The sequence below is a fragment of the Melopsittacus undulatus genome, chromosome 3 (genome assembly GCF_012275295.1).
Source record: "Melopsittacus undulatus isolate bMelUnd1 chromosome 3, bMelUnd1.mat.Z, whole genome shotgun sequence".
Taxonomy (NCBI): domain Eukaryota; kingdom Metazoa; phylum Chordata; class Aves; order Psittaciformes; family Psittaculidae; genus Melopsittacus; species Melopsittacus undulatus.
In genome coordinates this window covers 15,860,864-15,879,510 of record NC_047529.1, presented here as the reverse complement: position 1 = coordinate 15,879,510, position 18,647 = coordinate 15,860,864, and the positions used below count along the sequence as shown (strand labels likewise).

General features: G+C 45.9%; 1 protein-coding gene across 1 annotated transcript in view; it reads left to right on the top strand.

Moving 5' to 3' along the window:
* Nucleotides 1–18,647, top strand: part of XKR6 (XK related 6) — a 172,957-nt gene that overhangs the window by 148,296 nt on the left and 6,014 nt on the right. The window contains exon 2 of the mRNA XM_034061031.1: nucleotides 5,050–5,246. Coding sequence (XP_033916922.1) covers nucleotides 5,050–5,246 — 197 coding nt within the window. The remainder of the gene's footprint in view (nucleotides 1–5,049; nucleotides 5,247–18,647) is intronic.

The following is an 18,647-nucleotide window of genomic DNA, read 5'->3' as shown; positions in this document are numbered from 1 at the left end:
CTCTCCTTCCTCCCGGACTCCCCTCCTCCACCTGGCTGGAAAAAACCTTGAACAAAAACACCCTCAAAACATGCTCAAACCATGACAGTCAGGAAGAGTTTTCCAACATGGAATTGTTGGGACTGGACTGAGTACCGCAAATCCTATTCCCTCCTGTCTTTCCATATACCTATACTAGCAAACTGGTTGATCTCAAGACCTGCTTGTGGGCATTGTAAATTCATCATCATGCTTAACTTAGTATAACTACTAGATTGGTCAAGGCTTACTAGTACTCTCCCTGACCTGGGCAGGGTTCAGGACTCTGTAGGGGCCAGGAATCATTCCCAATACTCAGTATGAAGGCAGCTACCTGGTTTTGAAGAATGACATAGGTTCATTTCTGTGGTCAGTCTTGGCCATCTGGTCTTAGGAAAAGCAATCACGCCCCTGTCCTTTGTTGACTATTGTAGATATAGTCTGAGATTCCGTACCTTGGTCAACTTGTGGTTGTGTGGGACAAGCCATCAGGACTCTTCCTTCCTCAAAACATAGCCCAGGGCCTGTGTTTCTATGCCTTCCTGTGCTCCTGCACCCCTCTTACACATCAGCATCCTCTTCATTTCAAACCAGCCTGTTGCCTGAGGCATCCTCCTACCCTTTCTGCTGGTGATATTCAAAGCCACCTCTGTAAATTGAACAGTGCCAAGGCACAGGCACAGTCTTTTGATAGTTCACCCTATTAAAGTGTCAGCACAGACTGTGGCAATTTTGGCCAAAGCCAACTAGCATGGCTATAGCCACAAGGAGGTCAAGTCATGCCAGCTGGCCAAGGACAAAGGCTGGTCTTTGGTCTGCTTTGTGTGTGAGGTGTCCCTGCCCATGGCAGGGGGTTGGAACTAGATGATCTTTAAGGTCTTTTCCAACCCAGACCACTTTATGATTCTATGATACAGCCAGACCCTCTGACTTCATAATCTTATCCCTGGACATTTCTGTTACAGTCCTTGCTGAGACAGCCAAACAGCCTCTGTCATCCACATGAAGCATCTTTTTCCATAGAACTTAAGCTATTGGGGTATTTGTTTACAGTAGGAGCATCTCCTGTTCTCCATCTTGGTGGCATCCTGGGGCTCTCTCCAAGGGTTGTTTGACCACAGTTCCAAAGCTGATGGCTTTGGCTCCTTAAAAGCGTGCTTTGGCTCAGAAACAGCAGAGGCTTTGCCCCGTGCAGTTTGTGTGCTACTGCGACATACGTAGTAAATAAGCGTGAGGGTAATTATACCAACAGGAATTCTGGGAGCCCTGCCAGAATGGAAGAGACAGCCAACCCTTTGTGCATTTAAAGGAAATCACCCCGAATCCCCCTCCCAACCCCAAATTAGTTCTGTCTCTTGAAGCCATGATGAGACTTAGAACTAAAAATACATGCACACACACACTCGGATATAAATATAGCCAGCATTCAAAAAATAAAAAGCCGAAAGTAAGGCTCCTGTATCCAAAATTAAGCTCTTAAATAAATAAATTAACCTGATTTTCTAAAGCACAGAGCAGTGAATGGCTTTCACTGACATAAAAGGAGGCATCGTGTTGCTAAAGATGAAGATCGGGCCTGAATATGGATCTGAAAGTCTAATTATAGACTCCTGTTTGCTACCAACTTGACCAAGAACAACAAATTTCAGGTGAAATGATGGTGATTTCATTTTTTCTTCGGAGTTTGCATGCACTTAACCAGTGTTAGTACAGGTAGGAAATGGCCCTCAAAAAAGTAAATAAAATAGCACAGAGAAACAGATATATTGGAATAAAACTGCTTACACCCGTACTGCACATTGGTGTTTGGAAATAGGGTTAAGAGTTAGCAGTGTTTCAGCTGGGTGGAATTTTATATTGATTGATTAGACCGGTGTTTATTACCTGTTGAAAGCCTACCAGGTAGAAATACTGCTTCTCCCAGTTACTCTTGCACTTCCTCACAATCAACTGGAATCAAAGATGAAGGCAGATTTTAGTCCTCCTTTTCCTCTCTTTGTTAGATTTGGGTTGAAGGGATGCTGAAGAGGGAGCCCCATATTTTTGTACGGACCAAAAAGAGAATACAAAGAGAATTTTTTTTCCCTTTATCTACAAAGGGTACTTGGAGCTTTTTTGCTCACACACTGTTCATTTGTGAGGCTGCGACCTTTTGCTGGCCAATATTATGCCAAGGGATCCCTAAGGCCACAGTCTCATGTGGCATTTGGATAGGGACAGATATGTCCTTCTGGATCTTCCAGCACAGATCTGATTGAGCAGGGCTGGTTTCATGATGTCAAGGAAGTATGTCCGGCCTGGATGGAGGACCACCAGCAGGCAGAGCAAAACTCCACTCACATGTTGTGGTGTTTAGATCTGGGTTCTGATGCCAGAAGACTTTGGAGAGCTCTTTGGTGCTCCATGGCTCAGTTTCCCCATCTATGGAGGGGGAAAAAAATGCAATTGGACTTTGCAAAGGTCCGTGGGCCTAACAGTTGAGAGAATTTGGTGTTACTGTCATTGCCATAGCTCTGGCCATTGAGTGAGATTTTAATCCAACACATTTTAATGTCCTTTTGTGCATGCTGCCCCCGTGAATAGGTGGCATATCTTCTCACTGTGGCCAGTTAAAAACGTTCATGCTGAAACTGTGTGGATGGTGGTGAATCCCTGGAGACCAAGGAGGAATCACTGCAGGATGTGGTGTCTCTGTTAGTTTCTTCTTGATCTTTTCGAGTGACTCAGTGGCATTGTTACAGTTCAGTTCTGACAACCTGGAGTGCTTGGAAAGGTAAAGATGGTCTTAAAAATAACCAAAACCTAGAGACAGGTGATGGGGACAGCAATGCGGAAGAGAAAAGGTCTGGAAAATGTGAGCTGTGAGAAAGGACTGAAGGAAATGGTGGGGTTTTTTTTAGTCTGGAATAAAGAAGGGTTTACATGGTAACTATGTGCAAACAGTAAGAGACTGCTGCAGGGTGAAAATGAATAAATTCTGCTTGTCCATGGCTGGGGCGATGATAAATTAGCAGCTTAACCTTCAGAAGAGGCGTTTAGGTTTCATGTACTAGCAGGAATGGGAGATCCTGCAAAGGGGAGGCCACACAGGACTGCAGGACAGATTTGGGGAATATCCCCAGGAAAGAGTTTGGCAGAGGTGATGCTGTGTTGCCCATGGCCAGCACCTTACGTGCAGCACCACCTTGGTTTTCAGTGGCGCTGTGTTGCTGATGCTATAAAAACCAGCTGCATGCTCCTTTTCTCGACTTTTTCCTTGAGCCATTACAGCTCCCACCCCCAGTATCGCCTTTCCAGCTAAGCTGCATGCAGGAAGGGAAGGCAGGATCCCTGTGTCATCCTGCAGCAGGGTCTTTCATGGAAACACCAAGTACAGGCGGTGGCTTTGTGCCTGTTGGGGAGTGAGAGGAGCACTGATGTCCATCGAAGAGCAGTGGTCCGCGACCATTCCCACCCGACTCGGGCTGTGCTGGGGGTGTCACACCAGTGTCACCAGTGTCGTCTGTGACTGGCGTGGCGTTTACTCGAGTGTCGAGCCCCATCTGGTGGCTTTCCTGTGTCATTTGTTGTGTCCTTGTGTCGTTCGGAATACTTCATCTTCTGTGCTTGTGCACTGCGAACGGGCAGGAAGGACAAGGGGCTGGAGAAAGGGCAGGGCTTGCAGACCTACCTCTGCTGCTCTCCCGGCTCGCTGTCCCTGTGTGTAATTTGGAGACGCGGAGGCTGCCGAGGCTTACGTCCTTTCCTCCTGCTCTTCCTTGCTGTGCAGTCGCTCCCTGAGTGGCAAGGAATGATCTAATCGTTTTGGCAAACCCCCAGTTTGTGCTGTGAGCCCCTCCCAGAGCCTCCAGAAGGCACTTCATCCCACTGTCATGCTGGCATCTGAGGTGGGACAGATGAACAGTCCCGGAAGGGGACATTTCTATCTACAGACTAGCTCAGATGACCAACTTCAGGGTCAGAGTTAGGTGAAACAGTTCCTATCCCAAACAAGTTTATGGCCACCATTCAGGATGAGAAGGAATAAGATCCAACATTAGACCATTAATATCAGTGCACATTAGAAAGGATCATGTTAGGAGATGCTTCATTTCTTAAATGCCAGGAGTCCTGTGAGATATGATTCTATGATTATGTGATATCTGGGTACCCTGTGCTACCCTGACTTGATCAGCTCCATTCACAAAGGCTGGCCACATGTTCCGATGTTGCATCCCCAGAGTGAGGTTTGCAGGTCTCTTTGCACATCTGATATAGAAACAGAGGCAACGATAGAGCAATGTTTGTCCATGCATGAGACATCTCCTTCTTGCCTAGCACTGCCCAAAATCACAATGGCTGACCAGTGACAAGCTATAGCCTTGTGCAGTTGTGGGTCACATGTATACTGAAGGTGAAGGTGGTGTCCCATTTGAGGATGGTGCCAGACACTTTTCAGTGGTGCTCAGCGACAGGATGAGGAGCAATGGCCATAAACAAAAACACAAGGAGTTTCACCTCAACATGAGGAAGAACTTTATGTTCGGGGTGGCAGAACCATGAGCAGACTGCCCAGGGAGTTTGTGGAGTCTCCCTCTCTCAGACATTTAGACCCTACCTGGATGTGTTCCTGTGTAATGTTCTTTAGGTGGCTCTACCTTGGCAGCGGGGTTGGACTAGATGATCTCCAGAGGTCCCTTCTGACCCTAATGATTCTGTGGTTCTGTGATTCTGTATTTGTCAAGCAGCTTCTCCTCTTTTCATCTTGGTAGAAAGTGCGTGAGTTGTTTTCTTATGCAAGTGTTTTGTGAGCACTTCCTACCCCCACAATTGGGTGGTACAAGTCAGAGGTTTCCCAGTCTTGCAGTACAAAAGTGGTCCTTGGATCTTGCAGGAGATAGTGTTAGAACTGCATTGACCCCTGGTTCTACCACAGATTCCCTTTCCCCCAGACAACCTCTCTCACTCAAACAACCCCCCACAGCCCCATCCTCCTGAGGCATTGATGCATGCCAAAGTCTCACACTTAGCTTTTCCTCCTGTTTCCTGCAGGTATATCCGAACTATGTACCTGGGGATCCAGAGCCAAAGGCGGAAGGAACACCAGCGGCGTTTCTACTGGGCTATGATGTACGAATATGCAGACGTAAATATGTTGCGCCTCCTGGAAACTTTCCTCGAGAGCGCCCCTCAACTGGTGCTACAGCTCTGCATAATGATCCAAAAGAACCGTGCAGAAACATTACCATGTAAGTGGCCCCCTTATCCCCCTCCCCATCCTTCCGGCCTCCCCACTCTGATCCCATGCTCAGCACCCGATGGATGTTCTGCTAACTGCCCACCCTACACAACCTGGTGTGTAAGGGGCTGCCACTTTGGACAAATGTCATTCCAGCTCTGTGCTGCGTTTGCTGGGTAAAATCTCTGCTCATTCTGCTGATTAAAACAGAATCAGTGAAAAGATGAGATTCAGCTCTTCCACACCCAGTCCAGTCTAAAGAAATGATGGTGGTATTAGGAGAAGGCAGGAAGTCTCCTCTGCTATGGCAAGTGTCACCATTCATTTGCTGCCTGGCACTGGCAAATCATTCCCTGCCTCAGTTTCCCACCTTATGTAAGTAGGATGATAAAACTGTTCAGATTTGTGTTGAGAAGACAAACAGTTCAATGCCTGTGCAATGCTCTGATGGTGTGAATTGTAGTATAAGAGGGGTTTTCAACAGCTAAATGCTGAAGGACCTTCTGAAGAATGCCCAAGAATCAAAGTTTAGTCATTGGTACCACAGTTCTCTGCATGTCAAAGGAAAGAGGGGGGTAGGCAGTGGAGGGAGTCGTGTAGGGACATACATGTTGTAGTGCAGATATCATTGCAAAGGTAGATGAACAGAGGCTTGGAAGCAACCACAGAGAGTCTGCCAGTTCTGATGTCCTCTGCTGCAGTGATGTCCTGAGCATGAGGCATCCACCCCAGTGGAGAAGCGTAAGCCCCTGTCCCTGCCCTGGGGTGAGCAGCTCAACCAACCCCTCCCTACACATGGGCAGGCTGCCTAAGGTTCACCAGCCTGTGGGAGAGTTGTCCTTTCCAAGAGCCAACAGTGGTATCAGCTGATGAATAGTTGGTTTATTCAGCCCCTGCTCAATTCGCACACCAGGAATGACACTCAGTTTCCCAAAGACAGGTTGTTTGTAGCATGGCCTTTCTGACAGACCTGAGGAGTTTCTTGGAGCTGAGATTGGAACAGGGCAGTTTATCAGGGTTAAATTTTGCTGGTTGGATCAAGGTCACTGCTATCTACACCGTCAGTAAGTCAGACTGCTCTCCCCTACTCCATGCTTCAAGCATGTCCATCATATTTGCTTATAGAGGCCTCCATTCTATTTAAGTAGTCTTCTTCTGAAACCTCTCATTGCGAACTCTCCAGGCCTCCAAAGTGCTGACATGATAAACATTCATTTCTACAACTACTGCTAGAGCTACACACATTTGGCAGCACCCTTTCCTTACTGCTTCCAATATTATTAATCCTACTAAAAATATATAAATCTCAACCTAAGAGGGTTGCCAGGGTGTTATGCAGATAGTTGGACTCATTACAGAAAGCACTGGGTGAAGTTTGCTGGCCTCTGTTGTGCTGCAAGTCAGATCACACGGCCCAACAATCCCTCCGGGCTTTCAAATCTGGGGCTCTTTCAGTTTGCCACTTCCAGGCATGGCTGCCTAATCCACTGAACGAGCCGCATCATTTTCCATCCCCCTCCCTTCCTCGGCTATGCAGTTCCTCCGTTCCTCCACCACAACGAGCCCGCTGCGCTCTCTTCCAAGGCAGCGCACGTCCCCGCCTGCCTCCCCAAGCCCTGGAGGGCTCTTCGCCTGCCACGCTCCAGCAGCCGAGCTCTCAGCATCCCCAGTGCACCCTCTCCCTTCCTCCCCCCTGCCTGTGCCAGGGATGCGGTCGCGCATCTCAAGGCTGCATGCTGCACAGCAGGCATTGCTGGTGGATGTGAGCAGCAGAGCTTGCTCAGCGCTCCTGACTCAGGTACAAGGTTTCCTAGAGCTCCTTTGGTGCTTCTGCCTTCCTCCTCCTCCTGGCCAGTACATAATTATATAAAAGGAAGTTAAATGCTGAGAGGAGCCGTTAGGAAAGGGAGCATCAAAGATTTCCCTTAAAGCAGGCAGAAAGCAAAGGAAGATGGATATTGTTAGGAAGGCACTGTGTTTAAAAATCAAATCAAGTCTCTCCTGGCTCATTGTGTCTATGTGAGCAAGGGCTCGTCACAGGAAGATGCCAGATCTGCCTCTAAACAGGGATGGTATCAGCTGTGTTGCTGAAGGATGCACACTGGCAAAACATCCCACAGCAGGGCTTATAAACCCAGGCACAGCCCGTGCTGATATGTCCAGACTCCATATGGTTCACACAGTGACAGAAAGGGCTGTTCGTGCCTCTTGTGGTTGTAGTGAGTAAGAGAGAACTGGAAGGGCTAGTAGAAGAGGTTGCAGTCAGGCCAATGCATAGTTTCCTCATTTCCATATCTGTTGGGCTGGTAGAAGAAAGAAAAGCCTCACCATACCTTGCAAGAACCATTTTACCCTGAAGTGGTACCTGTTTGAAATGGTTGGGTGGAACCTGTGTTTATTGCTCCTTCAGTGCTCAAAGAACAGACCAATTTCACTAATGGGTCCCTGCTCACCCTAGAGTTAGCATCTCCTGCATGGTCTGACACCACCAGCAGCAGACATGCTGGAGCTGGAGTTTCAGGTCAAGTCCCAGCTTCAGTAAACCTTGGGACAGCACCCCTGGGATTTCATAAAGGTCAGGATTCATTCCCCCATCACATCCCTAGCACAAGGCAGACCAAATCCTAGCTTTGCTGCTGTTGCTTGATGACTTGGGAAAAGCAGAAAATAGCACAGAGAGAAAAGAGGTGAGAATTTGCTGTACTTCATCGGGTGAGCAGATTGACCTGGAAAGTGCACACTGAGAGCCTGAGCTGAAATACTTTATGCAGCAGCTGCTGGGGTGGGAAGAAAAAGGGTCAGCTCCTGGATATGCATATGGAAGCCCTTCATGAGCTATTCATTTGCTACAAGCACAGTTGTATGGGTCCCTCACCTTCCATTGAGGAAGGATGCCTCCAAAACTTGGATCAACCATTATCCAAAGAGACTGAAAGAGGTGAGATGAGATTCTAGCCCTCCAGTAGCACTTTTCTCCAGGGAATCTAGACAGAAACTAGGTGATATGTTTAGACATATCATTCAGGGTTAGGTAAAAGAAGGTGATGGGACTTAGAAGAAGATGCAGCTCTGCCCCTCACTCACGTTAACAGTCTCCAAGATTTAGGAGAGGATGGAATGAAAGGATGTCCATCTCAGATTCAGGGATGGCACTGGCCGAGGATTTTCCCTGATTTAAATAACCTGGTGTATTTGCAGGGGGGAAACATAATATTAACAACAAGACAAGCCCAGCAACCTAGATCTTCATTTTATAATCACTCCTAGCAGATAATCCAGCTCACTTCTTGCAGAATAACCCATCCTTAACCCACTTCATCCTGCTGAGGTGCCTTTTCCTCTACTCTGAATGGAAAAGAGCACTTATAGCCAGCTTAAAGGAGACACTCAGCTTCTAGGCAGTTAGTGAGGTGTGAGGGATTCCAGTTTCTCAGTATAAATCTCCTCTTAAAGAGGTTTCCTTTTACTTTATTTTTTAAGGTGGCAGCTTTAAAACTTAATGAGATTTAGCAGAACCTCTAATGTCCTTCCACTCATGTCACAAGTTCCTTATGGATTCCTAGCTTTTCCTGGGAATTTTCCTCCATGAGGCTGCAGTTTACAGTGCAGGGTTTCCCCTCCACAAAAATGCCTGTGTATCCTCTGGTGCTGTGCCCATCTCTATAACCCTGCTACTGATCTGAAAGAGATTTGCATCATGAGCCTTCATTTTGCAAAGTCCTTTGGAAATCTCTGGGATTCTGGGAGGTGTCAGCCCACAGTAAGTAGTCTGAAGCTGCTTCTGTATTTAAGAAAAAGCAACATTAGCCTCAGTTTTTCGGGGGGGGGGGCATGACTCTTTTAAGCAGAGGGATATAGATAAGGAACTAAAAGGGACTTTAGACATCTCAGCTATGGATGTGTGTTGGCTGTAGAGTTATCCTGGAGGAGTCTGCAAATCTTCTTGCCCCTTCCAAAGCAAAGCCCTATCTTTTGTCATGTCCTCCTTCTTTCTGTATAATGTCTGAGGGCCATTTACGATCAGGTCTTGTCCTTTTCTGCAGGGGCACATTAGGATGCTTTTCCCTGTCACTTAGCTTAGAAGACTTAACTGGTCTTTGCAGGGTATTGATGTACAAGCAGCAGGGGTGGGTTAGCTGCTGGCCTCACTTCCCAGACAAGGCATCCCCCATCGAGCTGAGTGGGTTCAGGATGAACCAATCTCAAGTTAAACACTCCTGCACCTGAGTGAGAAGATTCCTGTGTGGGTGATAATGATTAAGTCTAAAGATTAAGGCACATTTCTCACTTAATTTGCCCCCGATGACAGGCCGATAGTTAACCAATAATATGCTGTGAATAATGGATATCTTGTGAAATACATACTGTCTGAAATGTCCTGTTGGATATATTCATAGAATAGGAAAAAGCTTAAGGCACCATGACTTGTTGAGGAATGGTTTGAGATCTAAAACCAAGGCCGTATCTAAAGGACAACACATGAATGGATCACTTCTTACTCAGTCCTCTTCCCACACAGGCCCCAAAGATAAAAGTAAACTTCTTAACTGGGGAAACCAAGTTAGAAAAAGAGCCTTTTGTTGCCCAAGGTATGATTTTCAAATGTGATCAGCACTGGCCTGAATGTAACTGAAGAGGCTAAAATTACCGTGTCTCCACTGAATGTGGGGAAGAGACTCATTATATTTGAAAGTTCATCCTACAAGTAGCACTGCTAACCCTGAAGGAACACTAGAAGTTAGTGCAAGATTCCCCATGCTGGCCCAAGCTGTCAGAGAGCCCAGCAGAAATGGCATCAGAAATAGACATGCATCATCACCACTGTTGCCAAGTTAGCAGGGGCCTGCCATGGTTCTGGCTTGGACCATCAAACTTTAAGCCAAACAATCCCCAAGGACTGCTTGGGAGTATACACAGACTAGGGACCATTCCCAGTGGGCAGTTGGACATGGGCACATTCGGATGACAGGAGATGAGATATGGATGGGGTAGGAGTGTGCTTACTGGCTGCTGGGCTGGAGAACAATCCCTACAAATACTTGATTCTTAGTAGCTATACAGCCAAAGAGGACCATAGGAGGAGATGCTGTGCTGGATAGAAGAGTATGCATAGGGCTTGCTGTGAGGTGTTGCTGCCTGTTTTCCATAGGTGTCTTTCAATTTGGGTGTAGCTAAGTATATACATTCCAGCAGTGCTCAACTGTGAATCCAAAACCTCAAATTCAGACCTCTGTAAACCTTACTGCACAAAATTGTCTCCAGTTGTGCAGCGTCCCATAACCAGTTACCCATTAGAACTAAACTGAGGCTTACCCTCTCTACACAAGCATCAGATTCTACAGGGCTCAGTACAAAAAGAGCAACATGTCATCTACAGACTATTTGGGATGGCTAAGACATTCATGCAGGGCCAAGCAAAGTACTTTGCCTCCAGAAGCAGAACCCCTTTCCCTTTTCTGACCTAAGATCCAGCAAGATAGCTGCAAAGTAGGCCTAAAAATGTCTTTGCCTCATAGATCCCCCTAACAAGAGATGGGCTGGAGGTATGATCTACCAGAGTCACACTCTGGGCTTTGGCTTGGGCTGTGAGACAGATCATGAGGAAATAAAGATGCTAAAACTTTGTCCATGGGGTTGAAGGCATATTTTTCTTCCTCTCTCTCATGCCATTTCTTGGGGAGTAAAAGAAATGGGAAATATCCATCACCCAGCCCTGGTTCCCTGTGACGGAAGAGGCATGAGGAGGAAAGCAGTTGCTCATTGCCATGTGGGCAAGGGATCCCACCATTTGTGTGCTTGCTGAAGGGGCTTGGCAGGGAGGAACTGGGCTAATCTGTGTTGAAAGTTTGTCCTGATTCAACCACAGTTTCCCTTTAAATGTTCATCAGCAGACCAAGGAGGATGCCCAGATAGCTCCAAAGACATAAGCAGCTCACCTGGGAGGCCACTCATATGACTCAAGTGCTTTGCCAGGCTGGGGCATATGGCTCTGTTCCTGCTTCCCCTCTTTCTCACCAAAGCCAGATGACAGATAGCAATTTGGTGCCCTGCTTGAAACGAGTCGCTGGTCCCAGGCCAATTCCCAGCAGTATCAAAAAGCCATCTCCACAGTTGGCAGTGGGCACTGAGGATGTCTTGCTCTGGCATGCTGAGAGCAGGCCAAGCCTGAGGCGTGCTGGCATTGAGCAGCACAGGGAGAGCTTGCCCTATCATCAGCCGTATTGTCCCAGCACAGTGGGGAAGGACTGGGTCCAGGAGCCTTTGAAGCCAATGACAGCTTTTTTTTTCCAATGGGCTTTGGACCAAGCCCAAAGAGACGTCAGCCCTTAGCCCATCCCCACCTGCAGCTTGTCCATCCACCACCTTGCCATAGCCCTCGCTCTGTTATTTTAGGGTGCTGATAAAAAACCTTCTGTTCCGTACCATGTGCCACCATCACACATATGACATGCCACAGCCAATAAAGATGAGTCACCATTCACGGGACAGCACTGGCAGATAGCCAGTGCTGCCAATTTTAGGCTTTTTAAGACTGTGGTAATCGCTGGGAAGGGGTTACATCATCAGAGCACTACACAAGCATTAGTACATGCTGTTCCTAGGAGCTGCAGGACAGCCGGGAAACTGAGGCACAGTGAAAGAGGTCTTGGAAAAGATCTCTACCTTGCAGGCTCCTGGGGAGCAGGTTCATGCCAAGCGGAATCCAGGCAGGAAATTAAGGCTTTTTTCAGGTAAATTTATGCTGCAGACTTTCCTGGAGACATATCTCTCATGGAAAATTTGTGATTAGAGCATATGAGAAGGTGGCTGCACACCACTGTGCAATTGGCTAGTAAAACAATTCAAGTGTTTTCATCTTCAGGTTGCTCTAGTGTGCAACTCCAGTGTTCATCTCAGACATCTAGGAGAGCATGCTAACTCTGGATAAACAGAGAACACATAGGCATTGAGATGTGCAAAAGTAAACAGGGAAGATGATGGGGGGTGTTTGGCAGGGACTCCTCTGTGCTTCTACCCTTGATGTAGGTGGGGCAGGTTTGGTTGATGGAACTGGCTCAAAATCACTGAGTATTGAAGGAAAAAACTTTCTTGTTTCAGAAACTGTCACTTGTTTTATATGATCAGCTTGGGGTGACAGTCCTGATTCCGGGGGTGAAGCAGATTTACTGAGGCAGGAGAAATCTCCTGAAATGACTTTTGTCCTAAGTGGCATTTGACCAACCTGATGCTTTCAGTGCCCTCAGCACTTTCACCTCATCATATGGACCAACACTGATGGGGGACATCCACCAGGCACAGCCCTTTCCCTATCACAGGACCCCATACCTGATACACCCTAAGATGCAAACAGGCATTTGCGGCAGGGGAATAGGTGTATGGTTTGATCTCAGCCTGTCCTTGGGAAAGGTGGTGTTCATTCATCTGTTGAAGAGGCAGTCTCACCTTCATCTTGTACACACATGAACTTCTAGAAGGCAAAAAGACCCAGGAAAGAGAAGCCAACATGAGCATGACTTGACTTAACATGTGGACATTGGCATGCTTCACATTACTTAGACCTTTGCAGAGCGTGCAGAGCATGGGAAGCAGAGGAAGAAACAGGTTCCTGCCATTATCCTTGGAAATCAGTGTCCCTGCTGACTTGAGCGAGACAGCACCAGCTGCACCACATCCGTTCTTGTCACTTTGTCACTCCCCCTCACAGAACTGCTCGCCAGACTCACTTTAATGATGCCAGCCCTGCGTAGTCTCCAGAAGTTCTGAGGTGCTCCTTCTTTCCAGGAGAGCAGTTCTCTCACCTGCAATTATGCTGAGACAATCCCACCAATGGCCCCCTACACAATAACAAAGACTTATAAACCATAAGGTTAGTGAAGAACGTACTGCTGACACATCTCCTCTAAGCACACTGAATGAAGACCTTTTACTTTTGCCAGTCAGTGAGTGTGAACCAAGTCGGGTTTCCTTCCTCTTCCCCATCAGGTCAAAAGCATTTCCAGAACTGGGATGAAGTTATTTCCCTAATGGCCTGCATACTTCTTGTGTCTAGGCCAAACTATGAACCAGAGGTGGTTTGAAGGACCCATGTTTGCTACTACCAGAGTCTGTTTAAAATGTTGCCTTGATGTTGCCTCATCTCTAAGGAACAGGCTGTGGGAGCTGTATTTATAGCAGGAAGTTCCTTCACTAAGTCTTGGCAGAAGATGTTGCTTCCCCAATCTGGTGACCAGTCTGTTGCGTTTCATCTCTGCTAATAAACTGAAACACATCAGAACATGAGCACAGCCACCAGATCTCGGTCACCCATGTGGTTCAGTTATCAGCACAGTCCTTGGCACATTTTTAGCTCATGGCAACTACCACCAACTCAAACAATTCCCAGGCTTGGCTCAGGTGTTAGCACAGTCCAAGAACAATTCCCAGCAACGAGTCTGCATTGGGACACCCAATTTTGGAGACTGGATCTAGCAGTCAACAGAATTAGGCTTTGCTCAGTTACTGATATTTAGGCACAGGGTCCCAGGTTCAAAAGTTGCCCCAGAGCTGTGCTAGGAAAAAGAGATTCTCATGGCTACTTTCAGAAGCAGACAGCAGAACTCCTAATGCTTTCCTTCCCAGTGGTGATGTGATCCCCTATTTTTCAGAGCATTTTAGTCCCACTTGCAAGACTACAACATCCTTTCAACTTGTGCTAGGCAGGTTTATATTCTTCGGGCTGCAGTTCTCATCTAAATTAAAACAGAATGCCAGGATAAAGATGCTGTGACGAATATCAAATGTATGATGTTAAAATGCAAGTATATTGTATGCATTTGCAGAGTTGTGTTGTTTCATGCCAACTATCCCTACTCAGAACACAGAAATGGGTGGGGAAAGATATACTAAATCAAGCCATGTCTTGTTTAGCAAGGTTGGGGGGTTTTCCCCATTTAAGTGCGTTCTAGTAATATCGTAGGATGTATTTCTCTTCTTAAAGTTCCTAGCAATAGAGTTCAAATATCATTAGGTCTGAAAAATCTCAATATAGGAGGCTCATTCTGATCTTTGCAGAGTGTAAACTAGGAGCAACTCGTCTGGAGTCAATACACTCAAGTATCTGAGCAAAGAATTGACCAATAAACATTGTGTCTTAAGTGTCATTCACAAAGAAAGAGCTGTTGAATGAATGCACAACAGGATTTTTCCTCCAAGAGGAATTTTTCCTCCAAGAGGAATTTTTCCTTATGTTTTCTCATCTTAATCTTCCCAGTTAAAGTAATCACATCTTTGGGGTATTTTCCCTTGTTGCTGTAGGAAAGGCTATTTTAAATAGCAGAGGGAAAAAACGTAGATTTCAGCAATCAGTGATCACACAATGCTGTACATCTAACCAAGAGTCTGCAAGAGCAGTGCAGTCATACTTATGTGTCTTTAGTGTCTCGAGATCCATGGTAGATCCATGCTAATGGTGGTGCTTAGATCTTCATATTAACTTTAAAGGTAGCTTAGGTTGACTTCTTTTCCATCTCAGGTCCTTGGTAAAGTCTGGATGCCTCTGGGCCATGCTGATGGCCCTATAGATTCAAGGCTCTGCACAGCCTACTCTGATTTCTGAACTGAGTTCAGAAGCAAATGAGCATAAAAGTGACCAGAAAGTACACCAAGAAAAAGCAGTGGAAGTCCATAGAGATGACTTGTACACTTCTCCTGGCTGTATGAGCTTGAATAAGGTTTCTGTGATAGACTCTGCTGCCCTGTAACATTGCCTGCAAAGAGGGATTTTGTTCTGCATGCACAGATTTAAATCCTGCCCTTCCTGGAGCTGTTGTCAGGACATCCTGATAGACCATTTCAAGTGAAATCTCCTTGTGTCTCTCGAGGAGCTTCAAACCTCTTGTCTGTGGCTGTTCACTTTTGGGGATTCAGGTAGGGTTCTTTTTCAGTGTGATTCTGAGACAGTGGTTAAAGGCATTCAGATTAAAAAGAACTTAACTAGAAGTCTTTATAATTACAGTGGTGACTCTGCAGAGGGTATCTTGCGCTGAGCAGAGTGGCAATTCATGCAGCTTTTGACAAAAAGAGACATATATGAAAGGTCTCATGCTTTATTTCAAACAACCTAAACTGTGCCAGGGCAATCCTGGCTTCTGCTCTCCCAGCACATTTCCAGCCCAGAATTAGCCCAGGTTATTAATACCTGCATAAAGTTAGACCAGACTGTCTCTCATTCCTGTATGCGTGGCATTAGAAAACAGAACATGAACATGAACCCCAGTTTAAGTGATAACAGCAGCTATTCTAGTTGGAAACACCATCAAATGTAGCCCTACACTGACACTAAAAACACCTTCAGTAAGATTAATGAGATTTCTGGTTTACTAGCCAAAAATTACAAAGGAAAGAACTGTTCGATATTAACACCCTCAAAATAGCATCCACTGAAGTGGAACTATTTGCTTTTGGTGGGAGGGGGACAGTGATTTCTTTTCTTTACATTTTCTTAACATTTGGGCTCTATTTCAAAATAGAAGAGACATTTCAAAATAATTAGTTTCATATCATAAATAATGTCATAAGAATTAATGTAACATCAAAAGGGACTCTAAAGGCAAAATAATTCTATGGGCTATAATTCTATGACTTACATGCCTATGAGGACTGTGTAGATACATGCCCACTGAAATCAGACCTCTTCTAATTGATGAAGGAGGGGATATTGCATTTCTGCTACCACTTTCCTGAGGATGGTGATAATTCTGTCTGGCTCTTCAAGGAAATGCAACTTGAATATGTCCTTCTCTCATCAGGATTGTGCTGGGGGGTTGTTTTGCCTACTTGGCCCTCAGTGGTATAAAATCATTGTGTTGCATTACTTGAGTTTGCCCACGTTATGTTGGGTCTGTCAACTTTTGCTCTGTAGGGGCCTATGCTAGCTATTTTGCTCATCTTGGAGCCAGAATAATTTTTCTCCAACCCTCCTTTCTTCTCTTCTCACCTTTCTGGGACTCATGGCTCTCCTCTGAACTCTTAAAGAGAGTTGATAGATGCCAAACTATTGCTACCTAGGGTACTTCTTACCTGCTTCTTGTTTGGTCATTTCAGTTTGATCACTCACACTGCTATTAATGGAGAAACAGAGGCATTTCCAGAGAGCAGCTCATCCCATGTCTCAGGCAGCATTCCTTGGGGTGAGATAAACACTGAAGCACGTGATGAAAGGAAGATCTTAATTCAGAGTGTTTTAAAATGGGGGAGAAGGGAGAGGGGAGAAGTTTTGCCAGTCCTTATGTGGTGGGTGATGGCCAACATTTTCAACAGGAGATCTGACACTTCTCCAGGGGTATTTAAGGACAATCCAAAGCAGAGGGCGGATTATCCCATTTCTGCTTGGCCTGGGGTGCTTGTGCCTGCTGCAGAAGGAGGATCAGTCACTGGCTTGCATCCAGGAGAAGATACAAGACTGGATGGCCCCAAGGCCTGAGCTGGTTTGGCAGCTCTGGAGTTCACAGAGGAGATGAATAGGAGGAGACAGGACAGAAGCAGCTGAGATAATGAGAGCACAGATCAGACAAATGTGGCTGGTCACCTCTTCTAGCAGTAGACAAAAAGGGGCATTTGGGAGAGCTGAAAGGCAGCAGGATGAAAGGGGAGAAAAGCAAGTCCTTTTGAAACACAATCCGTAGTGAACCTGTGGAGTACAGTTCCTCAAGGCAGTGCTAAGGTGAAGGCTGGATAGGAACGAAAAAGAGATCCAACTTTTCTGGGGTCAGCAAAGACATCTTAATTTAGCCAAAAAAAAAGGTTTATAGGAAATATTCACATTTCAGGACAAGATCCAGCCTTTAACTGGCAAAGGATGGGAGGGCAACTCTCCATGTAGGCAACTGTTCTGAAGTTGCCTTGCTGTAGACTTTGTCACTCTCACAATAAAAGGTATGGGAACATGGATGTTCCTCTGATCCAATGTGGATGAGCCCTCCTTGTGCTAGCTTGGACATGGACTATCCTGTGTGGAAACTCAGTGCAAGCCTCATGCCAGGAGATCCCAGTGGCATTCAGTGGTAAAAGACCTTCTTCTTGTTGTCCAGACCTTCTTGGAGATTGGTCCCTGAACTGAGTTCTTTACCTTTGTTTGCCTTCACAGTCACCAACACCTTTGTATTTCTTAGGGACTGATGACACTGTATCCTGGGGAGAGTGGGGCTGTGATGCTCCTTGGAGGGAGGTCTCAGAAGAGCTCCCCTAGGAGCAGATATTGAGGGTTTGAAACTCACCTCTTGCCCAATGAAACCAAAACATTTTTCATGGGAAAAGAGTGTAGAAGAGGACACTCATGTAACATCTCTTCCCGGTGTCAGGCTCTGGTTTTCATCGCTGGTCACTGCAGCTCAAAGCAGAATACAGAAGTGTCACACACATGTGAGGAGGCCATTCCTCTTTCAGACTTAGGAATGATGTTCACCATAGGAGGAATAGTGCTCATCTGCCATAATGGACTGGTGGCACACTGGGGAAACTGGTTAAAGAATTGTCCTGAAATCCTAAGAAGAAAAGAAATGGCAAATGGTCTATGCAACCCTTTATTATTCATATGTTGACAATGATCCATATTCTTCCATGTTCAAAGTGGAAGAAAAAGAAAAGAAAAAGGGAAAATTAAGAAAACAAAAGTCATTCCCTTCTCTGAAAGGAAAGAGAAAAGAAAGATCAAGCATTGAACTCCAGCAGAAACAAATAAAAGCAGACTCAGGGTCTGATTCTGACCCCTTTTACCCTGGCACAAATAAATAAAACCAGATTAAAAAGTAAGGGGGAACGACTTTCCAGCAATGTTGTTACAAAAGCAGAATCTAGCTTGATCTCTTTTGTGTATAAATGCATTTTCACTCTCTGTGCATCAAAATGAAAACCTGCTTCTTGACTCATACTGAGCATCAGGGAGGAACGTGCCACCCAAAGGGGAAAACACAATAACAGGGTTCACAGCACAGAGGCCTGAGCAGCCAGCAAGTGATGGGGAGGAACTGAGACATGGCACTTGGCATTAAGCAAGCGCTGTCTTTGCACAGGGGTTGATGGAAGGTTTCATGTCGCACTAAATATTTGCTGTCCGGCTCACCCAGGAGAAATGTTGGTATCTTTCCATTTCATTTTAGTAGAGTCTTCAAGAGAATTAATTTCAAAAAAAGAAATAGAGCCCCATTTAGGCATCATTTTCAGCTTTAAAGGTACAGGCACCACAGTAAGTACTTGGGGAATATGCTACAGTAAGTGCATTAAAATTACTTAGAACTATCAACCTGTAGCTGGATTCTGATGAGAACTGTGCATACTTCTAGTGAAAAACCTCTCTTCTCAGCTGAACACTGCAAATAAGGGAAAAATCGATATATTGTTCATTTTTGGTATTCATATTTTTGTGTGTATGATT